The 15,418-nt window shown below is 58.2% G+C and overlaps 1 protein-coding gene across 1 annotated transcript in view; it reads left to right on the top strand.

Annotated features, from left to right (window-relative positions):
• MYO18B (myosin XVIIIB) overlaps positions 1-15,418 on the top strand; it is a 54,993-nt gene that overhangs the window by 4,257 nt on the left and 35,318 nt on the right. The window contains exons 6-22 of the mRNA XM_066200098.1: positions 132-198; positions 343-455; positions 641-817; positions 1,440-1,638; positions 2,194-2,336; positions 3,297-3,397; positions 3,846-3,909; positions 5,157-5,301; positions 8,875-9,039; positions 9,825-9,915; positions 10,160-10,352; positions 10,991-11,071; positions 11,447-11,594; positions 11,728-11,887; positions 12,548-12,731; positions 13,445-13,637; positions 14,122-14,231. Coding sequence (XP_066056195.1) covers positions 132-198; positions 343-455; positions 641-817; positions 1,440-1,638; positions 2,194-2,336; positions 3,297-3,397; positions 3,846-3,909; positions 5,157-5,301; positions 8,875-9,039; positions 9,825-9,915; positions 10,160-10,352; positions 10,991-11,071; positions 11,447-11,594; positions 11,728-11,887; positions 12,548-12,731; positions 13,445-13,637; positions 14,122-14,231 — 2,334 coding nt within the window. The remainder of the gene's footprint in view (positions 1-131; positions 199-342; positions 456-640; positions 818-1,439; positions 1,639-2,193; positions 2,337-3,296; positions 3,398-3,845; positions 3,910-5,156; positions 5,302-8,874; positions 9,040-9,824; positions 9,916-10,159; positions 10,353-10,990; positions 11,072-11,446; positions 11,595-11,727; positions 11,888-12,547; positions 12,732-13,444; positions 13,638-14,121; positions 14,232-15,418) is intronic.

The following is a 15,418-nucleotide window of genomic DNA, read 5'->3' as shown; positions in this document are numbered from 1 at the left end:
ACCCCGGGCCTGGGTGGGAGGGCAGCAGAGGGGCAGGAGTGTGGAAATGTCCCTGTCCGTGGGGCAAAGGCAGTTTGTCCAGCTCAGCTTTCCTCCTGCTGCTGCCCAATTCCTCTCTGTCCTCCCCACAGGCTCCGAGGGACGTTTGGTACGAGGCAGAGAAGGTCTGGCTGATCCAGCAGGACGGGTTCACACTGGGTAACTCTCCCTCCTCTGCCCTGGATGGGACGTGTCCGGCTCTGCCCCTGGGTTGGGTTTTGGCCCCTTGGTCTCTCCCCAGGCCACAGCCGACTGTGCCCGGGGCTGCCCCACGCTGGGGACGCTCACCAGCCTCTCGTTCAGCCACACAGCTGAAGCCAGACGTGGGGACCCCAGAGCTGCCGGCAGGGAGGGTGAGGGTGCGGCGGGACGAGGATGGCACCGTCACCGAGGTGGACGAGGACAGCGTGCAGAGGGTGAGCTCATCCTTCCCCAGTCTGGGCTGGAGCAGGGAGGGGGCAGGACAATTCCTGGACACGATGATGCTTCTCCAGCCATCACCCCCGGCTGGCTGTACCCCTCTGTTGGAGCACCGGCGGGTCTGGCCCAGCCCTGCCGTGACAGCAGAGCTCGAGGGGTGTCTCTGCCTCTCTTCCCACAGACCAACCCCCCCAGCCTGGACCAGGCCGAGGATCTGGCCGCGCTCATCAGCCTCAACGAGTGCAGCGTCATGAACACGCTTCGGCAGCGCTTCCGTGCCCGCCTGCCCTGCACCTACGCGGGGCCCAACCTGGTGGCCATCGCCACCGGCCCCGCGCCCGCCAGCGGAGCCGGCAAGGTGAGAGAACAGGGGACCTGGGGCAGCGGGATCTCCCGTGGGAAGCGGCCACCAACCCTCCTGGGGACAGTGGCGGAGGGCGCCGGGCGCGGAGGAGCCGGCAGGTGGCACCGTGGGACCGTCACAGTGCGGGGACAGTCGGGGCCGGGGATGCTCCGGGGATATTGGGGACCGGGGATGCTCAGAGGACATTTGGGACCAGGGCTGCTCTGGGGACAGACGGGGCCGGGGATGCTCCGGGGATGTTTGGGACCGGGGATGCTCAGGGGACATCTGGGACCAGGGCTGCTCTGGGGACATTCAGGACTATGGGGGACAGTCGGGACCGGGGATGCTCTGGGGATATTTGGGATTATGGGTGCTTTGGGGACATTTGGGACTTGGGATGCTGTGGGGACACTCGGGACCGGCGATGTTTTGGGAGGGGGATGCTCTGAAGATACTGATGGCCAGGAATGCTCTGGGGGTGCTGGTCTTGGGGCTGGGGGTGCTCTGAGGACTCACTCTCGGGAGACTTTGCACCCTGGGGAGAAATCGTCACCCTGAGCATGAACATCATTCAGGATTTTCTCCACGAGAAGCCTGTTTGGGATGTGCTCTGTCACTCTCTCCCTGCCCGCAGGTCCCCAGGGGGAAGCGGGACAACCTTCCCCCGCACATCTGCTCGCTGGCACACAGAGCCTACAGGAATCTGCTGATGCAGAGGCAGGACCAGGCCATCGTCCCCCTGGGGCACAGCGGGGCCGGCAGGACTCGGTGCTGCCAGAGCGCTCTGGAGTACCTGGTGGGCACGGCGGGCAGCCTGGACGGCAGGGTCACAGGTACGGGCAGGGTCACAGGTATGGGCTGGAACTGGATGCACAGAGCCTGTGCAGGTTCGGGACACACAGACACACAAATCCCGGCCTCATTTGTGTCCCCTGGGGTGGCTCCTAAGCCGTCGGTGTGGCCGCGAGTGCCCGTCCCAGACTCAACAGATTTGCTGCTTTGATAAACATCCAGCGTGAGCAGCGGGGAGGGAATTACTCGAATGACTCCGGTGCTTGGGGCAGCGCTTTCCCACCTGCTCGGGTTACTGGTGACGTGGAGGGAAGCGCTGCTCGGCAGGCAGTGGCTTCAGAGGGGAGGGTTGGAATTTGGAGCTCTCTTGAGTACACCGTGCTCTTGCAAAGGGCTGAGGGACGGCCTGGAACAGACTGGGCAGGCTGGACAGGCTGGCACATCCCCTTCCTGTCAGTGTACACCCGGTGTGGGATGCTGACCCCACGCCCCGCCAGTGCTGGGACAGAGCCCGGGAGGAGCAGCAGAGGTGAGGGAGGAGACACCTCCTCCAGAGCTGCAGGGTGCCTCAGAGGGCTCTGGTGGTGGTTTTGCAGTGGAGAAGATCCAGGCAATGTTCACAGTGCTGGGAGCCTTTGGGTCGGTGACCACGGGCCACAGCAGCAGCTCCACGCGCTTCTCCATGGTCCTGTCGCTGGATTTCAGTGCCACTGGCCAGGTCACTGCTGCTCACCTCCAGGTACCTGTCACCTGCTGAGATGGGAGGGCTGTGGCTGAAAATGGGGGTCCTTGGGGTGGGGATGAGCCACCCCTGTGCTGCCCTTCCCAGCCAGGCCGGGCACGAGGAACGATGCTCTGCTCCCTGCTCTGCTCCCTGCTCCTCCTAAACCAGAAGTGCCCAAATGGCCACTGAGCAGAAGCTCTGTCAGCGGCGTGGCAGGGTCCCCCAGCCTGTCCCCAACCCTTGCAGGGAGCTGGGAGCAGTGCTGGGATGAAATGTTGATGAGGAAATGCATAATTCAGTGTTTCATTAGCAGCACCTCACGGCCGCCTGGGGCTGAGCCTCAGAGGGTTTTTATCACCGTCAGGGCTCTTATCAAAGGCTCTTTAATCAGAGCTGCCCGTGCCCCTGGGCCTTGTCTGAGGGAGGAGAGGGCTGGAGCCTTGTCTGTGCATCCTGGGGAGCACCAGGGCTTCTCACTGCTGCCCCTGCTCTGCCCTGGGCACCCACGGGGAGCTGGTGGCCTGGTGGAGCTGTCCTTGTGCAGGAGTGGGAAAGTCTTTGTTTGTACCACCAGAACCACCCTGACATGTCCGTGGGAGAGTCTGGGACGGGACCCCCAGCTCTGCAGACTCACTGCTGGCTCCGGTGCTGGCAGTGAACTCCTTTGGCAAGGCTGGAGCTGAGCTGGGCTTGTCTTGAGCCCAGGCAATTAATTCCCCCAACCCTGCAGCATCTTTGCTGGGGCCACGACACTGCCCAGACCTCTGGAAGCTCAGAGGGACCGTGGGTGTTGCTTTCATGCACTGAAATGTTGCCCCTTGATGCCTGGATCGTGATTCAGCTCTTGCTTGCACAGCCCTGGGTGGGAGGGGCAGCCCCCAAACCCAGCCGTGTCCCTGCAAGGAGAAATTCGGCCCCTCCTTGGCAGCTCCCAGGAGCATCTCCCCATCTCCCTGTCCCCTTTTCCCTCCCCAGACCTTGCTGCTGGAGAGGGCCCGTGTTGCCCAGCAGCCCGAAGGAGAGAGCAGCTTCAACATCTTCCCACTGCTACTGGCTGGGCTGGATGTGGCAGAGAGGTGGGTGTGAGGCTCCAACAGCCCCGGGCTGTCCTGGGATTCCCCATCCTTTATACCCAAATTCCCTCCATCAATGGGGCTTTGAGACCCGCCCCCCCGATAAGAGATTGTGAGAGCAATTACATTAATGGGGCTGCAGGGATCTTTCTGCACATACAGGCATTTTCTATCAAATGAGGGCATTTCCTGGTGCTATTTTACCCCTCCACTAAAGCTGAAATTGGGGTGAAAAATGAGACAGAGATCCCTTTCCCTCTCTCTTCTGGTTCCCCCCAGGGTGTGTCCCCAGGAGAAGGCTCCTGGTGCACCAGCTCATGTCCCTGCATGGTGCAGAGCTGTGGTGGCCTGTCCCATCCAGGTCCCTCAGGTGGTGCTGTAAAGGTGGCTGGGGGTGCTGAGGGCAGACAAAGGAGGGAGCTTGACTCTCATTTTTTGTGACTACTCCCAGGACTATGCTGCACCTGCACCAGGTGGCTGAGAGCAATTCCTTTGGGATCAAACCGTTCACAAAGGTAGGGAGAGGGAAATGCTGGAATCTCGTGCCCAACTGAAGTGGGATGCTGCAGGGCATGCTGCAGTTAGAGGATGGCTTGGAGTCCCTGGTTCCTGGGTGACTCGTGATGATGCCACTGTACTGGGAGCCTGGAGGGGAGGGAGGGAATGTTGGGATGTGAGGAAGGGTCTGCCCAAACAGCCCCCCCAGCACCCCTCCCAGCCACAGGGGAGCTGCTGGGACTGGGGCTGCCCTGCCTGGGATGTCTGCTTGGGTTTTGCACATGACACAGCCACCTTGAGACCAGATCCTGCTGCTCCAGGGTCACCAACCCCTGATGTTCCCCTGCAGCAGCAACTCCCAGGGACAAGAGCATCCTTTGGGCAGCGCAGAATGTGAATTTTGGGGGTTAAAGCTCCACAGCTGATTCCCACCCCCAGCCCCTCATTAGTCTGAGCTGTCTGCAGAGCCCCAGCAGATTGTCCAGGAGCCAAAGCACTGGGATGAATCGCAGCAATTTGCAGTTACATCATCTATTGATAAATCCAATATTCCATCTTCATTAGGGAGCTCCTGCTCCACTTCGGCAGCCAAAGGAATCAGCTGCTGGAGCAGCAGCTCCGGGGAGGGCACAGCGAGGTCCTCGCCCTGCTGATGCAGCAGTCTTGAGTTCAGAGGTGGGGTTTTCCCCTCCTTTCACAGCTCTGATTTCTGGGGATTTGCCATCCCAGCACAGAGAGGTTTCCCTGGTCCCGAGGTGGGATGCTGCCTGCTGGAGCTGGTGGCTCCTGGTCCCACAGAGCAGCCCCAGCTCAGGGACTGCAGGAGGGGGTGACCATGGTGGGAGGTGGCAGGTGAGGTCCTGCTGGTGGCCAGGAGCTGCTCAGCTCTGGGCAGGTGTTTAGTGAGGAGTGAGGGGACAGGACTGGATGGGCAGCCTGGGCTGTGGATGTTGTCCCTGCCATGAGCTTTAAGGTCCCTTCCAACCCAAACCACTCGATGATTCCATGGTACAAAACATCCATCCCCAGCTGCTGCTCTGTGGACACTCATGAAGTGGGAATTACACATCCCTGTTTGACAAGGTGATGTACCCAGCTTGCTCCTAACTCCAGGCACCTGAGGAGCCAGCCAGTGGCTTCTCCACTTGCTTCAAATTTCCCCAGGCTCCCTGGCTGTGTTTCCTTGCTGTCTTGGTGGTTTCACTCTCCCTTCTGTGGGTGCCCAGCAGAGACAGTGACATCCCCTGGCTCTGTCCCCCTGCAGCCTGAGGACAAGCAGAGAGCCTCGGTGGCCTTCTCCCAGCTCCGGGCTGCCATGGGCATGCTGGGCATCACCCCAGAGGAGCAGGCGGCCGTGTGGCGTGTCCTGGCTGGAATCTACCACCTGGGAGCTGCTGGAGCCTGCAAAGGTAAGGGGAATCCTGCCTCTGCTTCCCCCACACCTTGTCTCTGTGCTTGGAGCGTGTCCTGGCAGGGATCAGTGTCTGGGGCTGTGCAGGGATGATTCTCATCCCAAGGCTGCTCCGTTTGTGGTGGCTCCAAGTTCTTCCTTGCTCTTCCTCCGTGATGGGATGTGGGATGCTGGTGTCCTGCCCCGTGGGATGCATTCCCATTCTGGAGCAGGTCTGTCCTTGCCACATGTGGACGGGGGCAGGGGCTGCTGGGTGTCACCTCCCTTAGGAAGGACTGGGATGGGTGACTCCTTTGTTGGCGCATTGTCCCCAGTGACAGCATGAAGGGACAACTTCAGGTAGCACTAATTTCATCATGTCTTGAGTGTCTACCACAGTAACTGAATTATAATAGGCTGAGTCTGGGTGAAGATTGTGTTTACAGAGACTTTAATACGGGCGAGCAGGAATTGCCCTATCCCATACAAATTATTTTAGGACATGCACTAACCCATTTTAGAGGCAGCCACATTGATTTACACACTTCAATTTGTGAGGGCTGCATAAAGGCTGCCGTAAACTAAGCCACAGACATTTATAAATGTCTCTGCAACATGTCATAACACATCTTATGGTAATTTATGCCATTAATCATTTATTAATTATTTTAAAAGGATAGATGCTGTCATGACTTACATTGAGTTCTCTTTTCTCCTTCTTTCTGGTGTTCTCTTTCCTCATCCCAATCTACCTTAATACCCTTCCAGTTTTTATAGATGACCCTGTGCTCTCAGGCTGATGAGTGTCAGAAGGCTCTTGGCCAAAAAATTTGAATGTCCTCCCGCCCTGTGAGTTTTCAGGAGAGCAGATTTTGGAGACGTGTCTCATTTGGGGAGTGCCCAGCTCAAGGACAGGTGGAGGCATGGTCACAGGGAGCTTTTTCTTTGCTCAGACTTCCTGCACATTCTGTTCTCAGCCCTCTATAAATCTGTCTGGGAGGGAATCAAATGCTGTATCCAACAAATCCTGCTCCATTCTTTGAGCAGGAACAGGAATGGGAGTAGCGGATCCAGGCAGGGTTGCAGCTCCAAGCACACTCTGGTGTGGGATTAACAAGCAGAGCATGTCTCAGTGTCACTCACTCCGGTATTGATTCCCCCACTGTGTGTCAACAAAAGGGGAGAAATGAAAGGAAATATGGATAAAAAATGGATCAAAGCCGGATGGAGCAAAAGTCTCAGTGGGGGCGATGACTCTTTTAATGTGGTTAAACCTGTCTCCCGATAGCCATCTCTTCCCTTCCCCTTTCATGCCCTTTGATGTTGTGTATTCCAAATCCTCTCCTTGAAATCTCCCCGAAGGGAGCCTCGGCACTGGTTTTCCAGGGCATTCAGGAGCTCAGCCGGGTACCTCCTCCATCCCCATCCACAGCCACGGCCCCGGCACGTGTTAAACGGGCCCCGGTGTGGGCTAAAGGCGCCTTTCCCCCTTCTCTCCTCACGCGTTCAGTTTGTGCGGGAATAAACCAGGAGGGAGCAGCACCACCTCTCCCTGGCTGGGGGTGGAAAACGCATTTGCAGCTACAAAAACGCTGAGAAGAAAAGATTGAATTTCAAAAGCTCGTTCTGCTCCATCCCGGTGTCAGCCCTTCCCGCTGCCTTTGAAACATATTAGAGCAGCTCTTTTATTAGGAAAGCAGCCTGGCAGCCAGAGGCCAGCGGAGCACCCCGGGCACCATTCACCTGAGTGCTCCAGTCCCTTTGTGGGCTGCAGAAAATCCCCTGTTTTAATTTATTTGCTGCCCCTGTAAGCTGAAGGGAGGTTTGGGGCGCAGCGGGGCTGGCGTTCAGCTCGCTCTCACGCTGGCCTTTTTGCTGGCTGATATCAGAATAAAGCGTTGTGGCTCCCAACTCCCTGTGGGCTTCCCACCACGCACCTGTAATGGAGGTGGCTGCCATTCCAGCCCTCCTGGTGCTGCCACAGGTGTGTCAGGAGTCACTTCAAAACCCCTGGCACAGCGAGGCTGCTGCAAATCCGACCTACTGAACTCCTTTGATGAAGGAAAAACACAGGGCGGGAGGGCTGGAACCTGCTGCTCAGGTAGAGGACGCTGAGCTGCCCCAAACCCTGCAGAAGTCAGGGGCACCAGGGCAGCAGGGGGGACAGGAGCACCCAGAGAGTCAAGGGGGAATTTTGGGGTCAGTGAGACCAGCAGCAATAGCGCCGGGTGAGTGATTGAGCTGCTGGTACAAGGGGGCTGCTGTGGCCCAGGGCGTCCTGCACAGACCCATCTATGTGGCATCATGTCCTGGGAACCCAGGAAACTGGGCACTGAGCAGTTTGGAAATGGCCTGGGGCTGTAGCAAGAGAGGCTGAGCTGTCCCTGTGAGTGCTGACCTTGTGTTTTCCTTCTGCTTCTCTTTAATATTTACCTGGGCCAAAGTAATTCCCTTCAGGTGTTAAAGTCAGCGAATTTTCCATGGTCACATCACACTCAGGAGAGCCATGTGGAGCTGCTGCTGGTTATAGCTTATGGAGGGTAAAATGGTGCCTGGGGATGCCAGGGCTGAGTGGACCCTCTTGTTTGTCCCAGGGATGCTGGAGGGGGAAGTGTGGGATGCTGGAGCAGTGTGGGATGCCAGCCAGGTCTGTGCAGGCCTTCCAGCCCCTCCAACTCCCTGGCAGGCAGAGCTTTTGTGTCTGACAGGAATCAGCATCTGTCCAGCCAGCTCAGACAAGAACAAGTGAAAACAGAATAAATCAAAGCCTGGAGTGTTGAGGCAATTCCTCTGCCTGCTCCAGCACAGCCCTTGATGTTGGAGTCCTTCAGTCAGCATAGAAAATACTGGGAAAGGATCAAAGGGGAAGGGAGAAGGGGATTGACTGTCACGGGTGTGCTGTGAAGCAGCCCCAGCCCTCGAGCCCTGCTTTGTGCATCCCCTTGGTCGGGAGTGGATCCCCCATGGAGCTTCCCAGGACATGGCCACCTCTCACTCTCCATCCCACACCCTCTCCCCTGCCACCAGCCCCCAGCTGTGTTTTAAGGGCCCATTTTAGCTGCGAGCCCCCCGAGCTCCTCATCCACCACCCAAAAGTGCCACCCTGAGGTCTCTGGGTGACTTTGGCTGCTCCCATTTGTGCTCATCCCCCCGTGTTCCTGGGCTGTGCTGCCCGGCTGCCTCCACGGCACCACCTTTCTGCCCTGGATTTGTAAAAGGATTAATCCTGCCGATTACTCCCCCATTGATTTTAATCATTGAGCTGGAATGGTTATCACCGGATGTGAGTGTGATGTGAGTGAGGTCTGCCCGTGGGGAGGAACCTCAGCTCCCGGCTGCAGGGACAGCAAACACCGCTGGGACCCTGAAAGGTGATCCCGGATTTCGAGGGATTGGTTCCTAATCCCATCAGCTCCCATGGGCACATCTGCTGCTTTACCCCGCTGAAACACTGATATCGTGCGGTTCACCTGGTCCCCGACTTGCCTCGGACCGTTTTGATTTTGGGGGTGCACGAGGGGGGCCGTGGGAGTGTTCTGGTGATGCTGAGGCAGGGCTGGCCCTGGCTGAGCCCCCCCGTGCCCCTCCCCAGTTGGCAGGAAGCAATTCCTGAGGTTCGAGAGCGCCAGCCGCGCTGCCGAGGTGCTGGGCTGCGACGTGGAGGAGCTCGGCACCGCCATCTTCAAGCACCACCTGAGGCACATCCTGGCACAGGTGACAGCGCGCGGCCGGCCCCAAGCAGAGGAGAGCCCGCCAGGTATTGGGATGCCCCACCCCTTTTCCCTTTATCTTTGGGGGAGAGGGATTGGTGAGGCTGTGAGAACCAGTTAGGTGTGTAAATATTAATAAAATCATCAGCTGTGCTGTGTCACATCCCTGCCCTCAGCTCTGCAGCTGCCCCTGCCTGACCCTCCTTAGGGACACATGAAATCAGGTGAATTCAGATAAGTGATGTGGCTGTGAGAGCTCTGCCTGGAAAAACGGGAATTCCGCAAACTCCACAAGTGGAGCTGGGCTGGTGCTGCGCTCCGAGCACCTGCGTCCTGCAAGGAGATCTGGATCAGGGATTGTGCTGCTGAGCCACCATAAACCTTAAATTATAGTGTGGATCTAACTCATGGAGGCAGATCCAGCATGTGCGAGGTGGGAGGGTGAGATATTGCCTGGATTTCAGGTCAGCTTTCCCACACTCCTTAAAGGTTGGACTTGATGATCTTGGAGGTCCTTTCCAACCTTGATGATTTCATGATGCTCAGCAGCTGAATTCCAGCTGGGGCCTGCAAGTTATTCTGATAAAAGCAAGAACCTGAGGAAGTGGCCTTTGGGATGACAATAGCTGTGTTCCTGAAATCCACGTGAGGCAGGAGAGGAGCTGAAGGCAGGCGTGGGGATGAGCAGAGGTGATGCTGCGGAGTCGTGTGAGTTCTCCTGCAGTCCAGGAGAATTCAGGAGAATCCAGGGAATCCAGGGTCCCACCTCAGCTCTGTGTGGGCAGAATTTGGCTGGAAATAACCTTGCCTGCTCTTCCCTTCGCTGTGCCAGGGCCCAAGATGACGGGAGTGGAGTGTGTGGAGGGAATGGCCTCGGGGCTCTACGAGGAGCTCTTTGCCGCTGTGGTCTCACTCATCAACAGGTACCAAAGAGCTGCTGGGCACTGGGGCTGGGGGGTGGCAGCCCCTTCTCCAGGGGCATGGAGCAGGTGGCTGATTCCTGCTGGAAAAACAGGCAGCAGTGTGCAAACCTTTATGTGGGGATGGCGCTGGCGCCTGGGACTCCCGTGTCCTGCGCTGCTGTGGCGCGGGCACTGCGAGGAGCCCAGCTGGCACCGCTCTGCTGCCTGTGGGGTAAATCCTGGTGGTTTGTGTGGCTCTTCCCAGGTCCTTCTCCTCTCAGCACCTCTCCATGGCCTCCATCACCGTGGTGGACACCCCCGGCTTCCAGAGCCCGCGGCAGCAGCGGAGCGAGCGCGCGGCCACCTTCGAAGAGCTGTGCCACAACTACGTCCAGGAGAGGCTGCAGGGGCTCTTCTATGAGAAAACCTTCCTCAGGGAGATGGAGAGGTACAGAGAGGTGAGGAGCAGGAGCTGGAAGCAGCTCCCAGGACACGGGAATGGGGCTGCCTTTGTTCCCAGGTGTCCCCAGGTGTGAGTGAATAACTCAGGAGCTTTACTGGGAGGGCTGCAGCAGAACTGGGTGAGGTGACTGCACGGAGCAGGAGGCTTGAGCTGCCTCTCTCTTCACCCCCTGCCTCAGTTCTGGGTCCTCTTGGCTATATCTGGTGTGCCAGAGATGCTCTCTTGGCATCTTTGTGGAAGCTGCCATGGCAGGGGGGTTGGAATGATTTGATTTGAACGTCCCTCCCAACTCAAACCATCCTGAAATTCTGTTATATGCTTGCTCCAGCCCAGGAGACTTTGTGCCCTTCTGTTGGCATGGCTGACTTTTTCCTCAGTTGATGAATAATAGAGAATAGAAAGGAAAATGATAAATTATTGCAGAAATAAACTGCTGAGAAACCTACAGGCAGAGATGAACTTATTATAGGCTTGAAGGAGTTACCATAGTGCCTCTAGCCCTGGGTAAAGTGCTGAATTCCTATGGTTTAACACACACATCATGGAGTAAGGATGGATGTGCCCTTCCCTACTGATGAAGACTTCCAGATGCCATCCCACAACTGAAACAAGCTTTTAAATTATGTTTTCCAGGAAAATGTTGAGGTGTCTTTTGATCTTCCAGAACGCTCTCCACTGGCCACACTGTCCATCATCGACCTCAGCTGCTCCCAGGTACCCTGTCCCCTCTGCATTCTGCTGCTCCAAGCAGTGAGGGCTCCAGAGGCAGAGTGGGACCCTCTGGAGCATCCCAGAGCAACCTGAGGTGTTGCAAGGGAGGGGAGCATAGCTGGACCTTTTGGGTCTTTTAAAATATAAAGACCCTCCCTGACCAAGCTCTGCTCTCCATCACCCCTTCCAGCGGAGTGCTGGCCTCCTCTGGGACACTGCTGAGGGCTCAGGGTGATGTCCAGAGCTGGAGCAGGTCGGGAGGGTCTGCCCTGGGGTGGAGGCCACAGCTGGGCAGTGTGAGCAGGCTGGAGGGAGCAGGAAGGAGGGAGCAGGGTAGGCTGGCGTGGCTGTGGCTGCAGCCCTGGTGTCCCTCGGCAGCCGCAGGTGCTCCCGGGCAGCCCCGGAGCCGCTCGCCGCGGGCTGCTGTGGATCCTGGACGAAGAGGTGCTGATCCCAGGCTCCGGGGATGGCACAGCCTTCGAGCGCCTCTGCTCCTACTTCGCCACCAGGGGACCCGACCAGGAGGGTGAGTTGGGCTCGGCTTGGCTGCCCAGCCTCTGGCATCACCATTTGGCTTTGGGAATTTGGGAGATGTGGATGATTAAATCCCTCACTGGGCTTTTCTCCGGGCTGGTCCTGGGGTGCCGTCCCGGCCACAGGTGAGGGGCACCTGCGCAGGTGTGAGCAGACCCTGCACTTCGAGATCTGCCACCAGCTGGGCACGGCCCCCGTGCGCTACGACCTCACGGGCTGGGTCAGCAAGGCCAAGTTCAACCTCTCGGCCCAGAACGCCATCCAGGTGCTGCAGAATTCCACGGTGTAAGTGCCAGGACGTGCCACAGCGCCCGTGGGAGGGGGATGGGGGTGCCCCTGCCCTGAGCTGCAAACCTGCCCCAGCTCCGGAGACAGAGGGGCATCCCTGGTGTGAGCAAGGGGGAGTGGTTTCCCCCTGCCAGAGGGCAGCGTTGGGTGGGAAACTGGGGAGAATTTCCTGGCTGTGAGGGTGGTGAGGCACTGGCACAGAGAATCTGTGCCTGTCCCATCCCTGGAAGTGTCCAAAGCCAGGTTGGATAAGGCTTGGAGCAGCCTGGGCTGGTGGAAGGTGTCCCTGCCTGTGGGAGTCCAGCACAAGTCAGAGCTGTGAGGCTTCACCAGCAGCCCAGGTTTTCCCACTGCTTTGAGCAGCCTTGTAAACTAAATTGGAATTGAAAGGGAACTGAAGTGCTGCAGGTGTCTGTGCACGCAGGGGGATTTTAGCCTTCTGCTTGCGCACTCCTGCCTCATTTGGTTTGGGCTTCAACCCAGGGAAGCTTTAACAGCAGTGAACAGCTCCATGCTCGGACCAGAGAGGATGCAGTGGGTGGGGGTCCCGGCATCCTGGTGCACTCAGAGCAGCACCAGCTGGGACTTTGGGGCCCTGGGTGTTGCCTCCCTGTGGAAGCAGCTGGGAAAGCGAGCCGGCCGTGTCTGTCCCGGCAGGAGCGCGGTCCGGGAGCTGGTGCAGCCGCGGGCGAGGGCTCCGCTGTCCTGCCGTGCCCTGGCCGGGCTGGAGGGGCGCTCCCAGGCCGCCCTGCACCGCAACGCCTGCCTGAGGAAAACCTTCGCCAGCAGCTTCGCAGCCGTGAGGAAGAGGTCGGTGTGTGCCCAGATCAAGCTGCAGGCGGTGAGTGCCCGTCCCTGCGGGTCGGGGGGGTTGTGGCACAGAGCACGGTGACCCCACACTGGGACCTTGCCTTGGACACGCTCCCTTACCCCACACCCCCCAGCAGTGACCTCCTGCCCGTCCCCATTTTTGGCTGTGGCCACGTGGGATGCTGGGCTGGCCTGTCCAGTGCTGCTGTCACTCAGAGAGAGCCCCCCAGGCAAAGAGATCAGGCTCAGATCGAGCACGGATCACACTCAGATCACACACAGATTACAGAGCACCTCGCTGCTTTAATCCTCTTAAGTGCTCAGACAGTAACCAGCCCTCGGCGCTGGGCATGTGCCAGGCTCCTGCTGCTCTCACACCTAATTAAGTGTCCGAACTCTCTCGAGGAGATGAAGCTCAGGCTCTGCTGATTCCCTGACCAGCCCATTTTGAGGTCTTGCCTGCCCTGGCAAACCCCCTCCCCGGCATCCCTCAACCACTATGATCTTTAACCCTTCCAATCCAGAAAATTCCATGATTCTGTGAATCTTAGTAAATTTTCTAGAAACTTTAAAACTTTAGTAAGAAGGGTCCTGCTACCACCTGTGCTCACCTCTCTGACTGACACTGTTCCCAACTCCTCCACCTGCCCAGACACCCTGGAGGTGCACAGGGAGCATCTCCCACCTCCAGCACATGCTGACCCTTTGTCCCCTCTGTCCCCACTGACCTCTGCTGCCCTCCAGGACGCCCTCACCAACCTTCTCCGACGGTCCCAGCTGCACTTTGTCCACTGCTTCCTGCCAGGAATGGGCCAGGAAGGGCCAGTCCCTCGGCCCCCAGCGCCACCAGACGCAGCCCCACAGCTGGATGTGGTGGCCCTGAGAACACAGCTGGAGGGGACCCAGCTCCTCGATGCCCTGCGCCTCCACCGTGTTGGTACGTCCAGACCCTGCCCATGCCTGTCCCACCTGCCCCTGGCTCAGCCCTTCCAGCCTTTCCTTCTCACCAGCAGGCAAGGAATCCCCTCCTTCAGAAATTCTCCACAGTTTTTATTCCTGCCTCTTGCAGCGGTTCTGAGCCCCTCTCATGCCTGAGCTCTGTGGCTGCAGCTCTGGCGGGGCTCCCCTTGGAGCATCCACGCATCAGGCACAACCACGGCCCACGCCATGGGGAGAGGGAGCTGTGCAGGAGCTCCAGGGGCATGTCCTGTGTGACACGAGGTGCTGGGGTGGCATCTGGCCACCCCCAGCTCATCTCGGTGCCGTCTCCCTGCCCTCACTGCAGGGGTTTCTCTCTCATGGCAGCTCCCCATGTCTCCTCCACATTGGGTGGCCTTTGCTGTGCACAGGATGTCCCAGCAGGTCCCTCCCCTGAGCGCCAGTGCCCTGGTGCAGCCTCCAACCTCCCCGTGTGCCCCCAGGGTATTCGGACCGGCTGCTCCTCACGCAGTTCCGCAGACGCTTCCAGGTGCTGGCTCCGGAGGTGATGAAGAAGCACAACTCTGCCTACGAGGTGCCAGATGAGAGCAAGGTGTGTGCTGGGCTTGGGGGCATGAGCTGAGGCCCCTAGTGGGGCTGTGATGGTGCCACAGCTATTCCAGCAGGACAGGGCAGGAACTGAGGGCGGGATGTGGGCATCCTCTCCCTGACTCCCCCAAAACCTGGGGCTGAGGACAAGCCAGGCAACATTCCCAGGGACCCAAGAGAGCAAGGACTGTGGAATCTTCTGGGCACTGGGCATCACCTGCAGCCCCGGGGTGACACCTCACCTCACCCCATGATGCTGAAAGCCAAAAGAGCTCAGGAAGGAATCTGGACATGTGCCAGCTTTATTTGTTTCCTAGTAGATTTGTAGCAAAACCAGTGCAAAGCCATGCCTGGAATAAGGCTAAGGATGAGCCACGGAGAGCTGAGAGGAGCTGAATTAAAGCTGGGCACGTGCTGTGTTGTGCAAACTGCAGCCAGCATGTGCAAAGGCAGTTAAGACCTCGGGATTTAATAAGACAAGCCTGACAATTGGGAAAGGTCAATATTGCTATGAAATGCTGTCGGAGGCAGAGGGTGCCTTGTCAGCAGCGTGTAAGCAGGGGATTTGGAAAATCCCATCCTCCCTGGAGCTTGCTGCCACCAGGGTTTGTTAGCTGGGAAATGCTTCCCAGGACATGGCATTAACCCAGCTGCTGGAGCAGGAGAGAGGCTTGTCAGCTGTGAGGAGACAGTGCAGCGAGAGCTGGCCTTGTGCTGGGATGGGATGGAACTGTCCCAGCAGTGCCACCAGAACAGGCACAGCCACAGCACTGGTGCTTCCTCACCCTGGCACAGTGTTTCAGGCTCTGTGATCCATATCCTCGTTCTCTGGTGTGCTCCATCCCTTCTTTGCACGGCCACTGGTGAGGCCAGGGGTGCAATTCTGCTGCTCCTGGGTGCGTGGTGGAATATTCCTTCTGTGGGTTTGTCCTTTGGGGAGGAGCTGTGTGAGGCTGCCAGATGATGTTGTGTGGAGTGAGGTATCGGCAGAGGATTTTTGTTACAATTTCTGTAGCCCTGGGGCTTTCAAACCATCCATCCACACTGCGTGGCTGCCCCAGGGGAATGGCTGGAGTTGCTGGCTGTTATGTTCATGTTCTGGTCCAAAGCTTGGAGTAATTGAGTTCAGGCTTCTCCTTGGGATAAGCTCCTACTCGAATCCTCCAGGAGTTCTGTGCTGTGCTGGTGGGC

Source organism: Chamaea fasciata, unplaced genomic scaffold (genome assembly GCF_029207755.1).
Source record: "Chamaea fasciata isolate MVZ Bird 193981 ecotype frontalis unplaced genomic scaffold, bChaFas1.0.hap1 SCAF_18, whole genome shotgun sequence".
In the NCBI taxonomy this organism is placed as follows: Eukaryota; Metazoa; Chordata; class Aves; order Passeriformes; family Sylviidae; genus Chamaea; species Chamaea fasciata.
The sequence above is the reverse complement of the archived record's forward strand: the minus strand, read 5'-3'. Positions and strand labels throughout refer to the sequence as shown.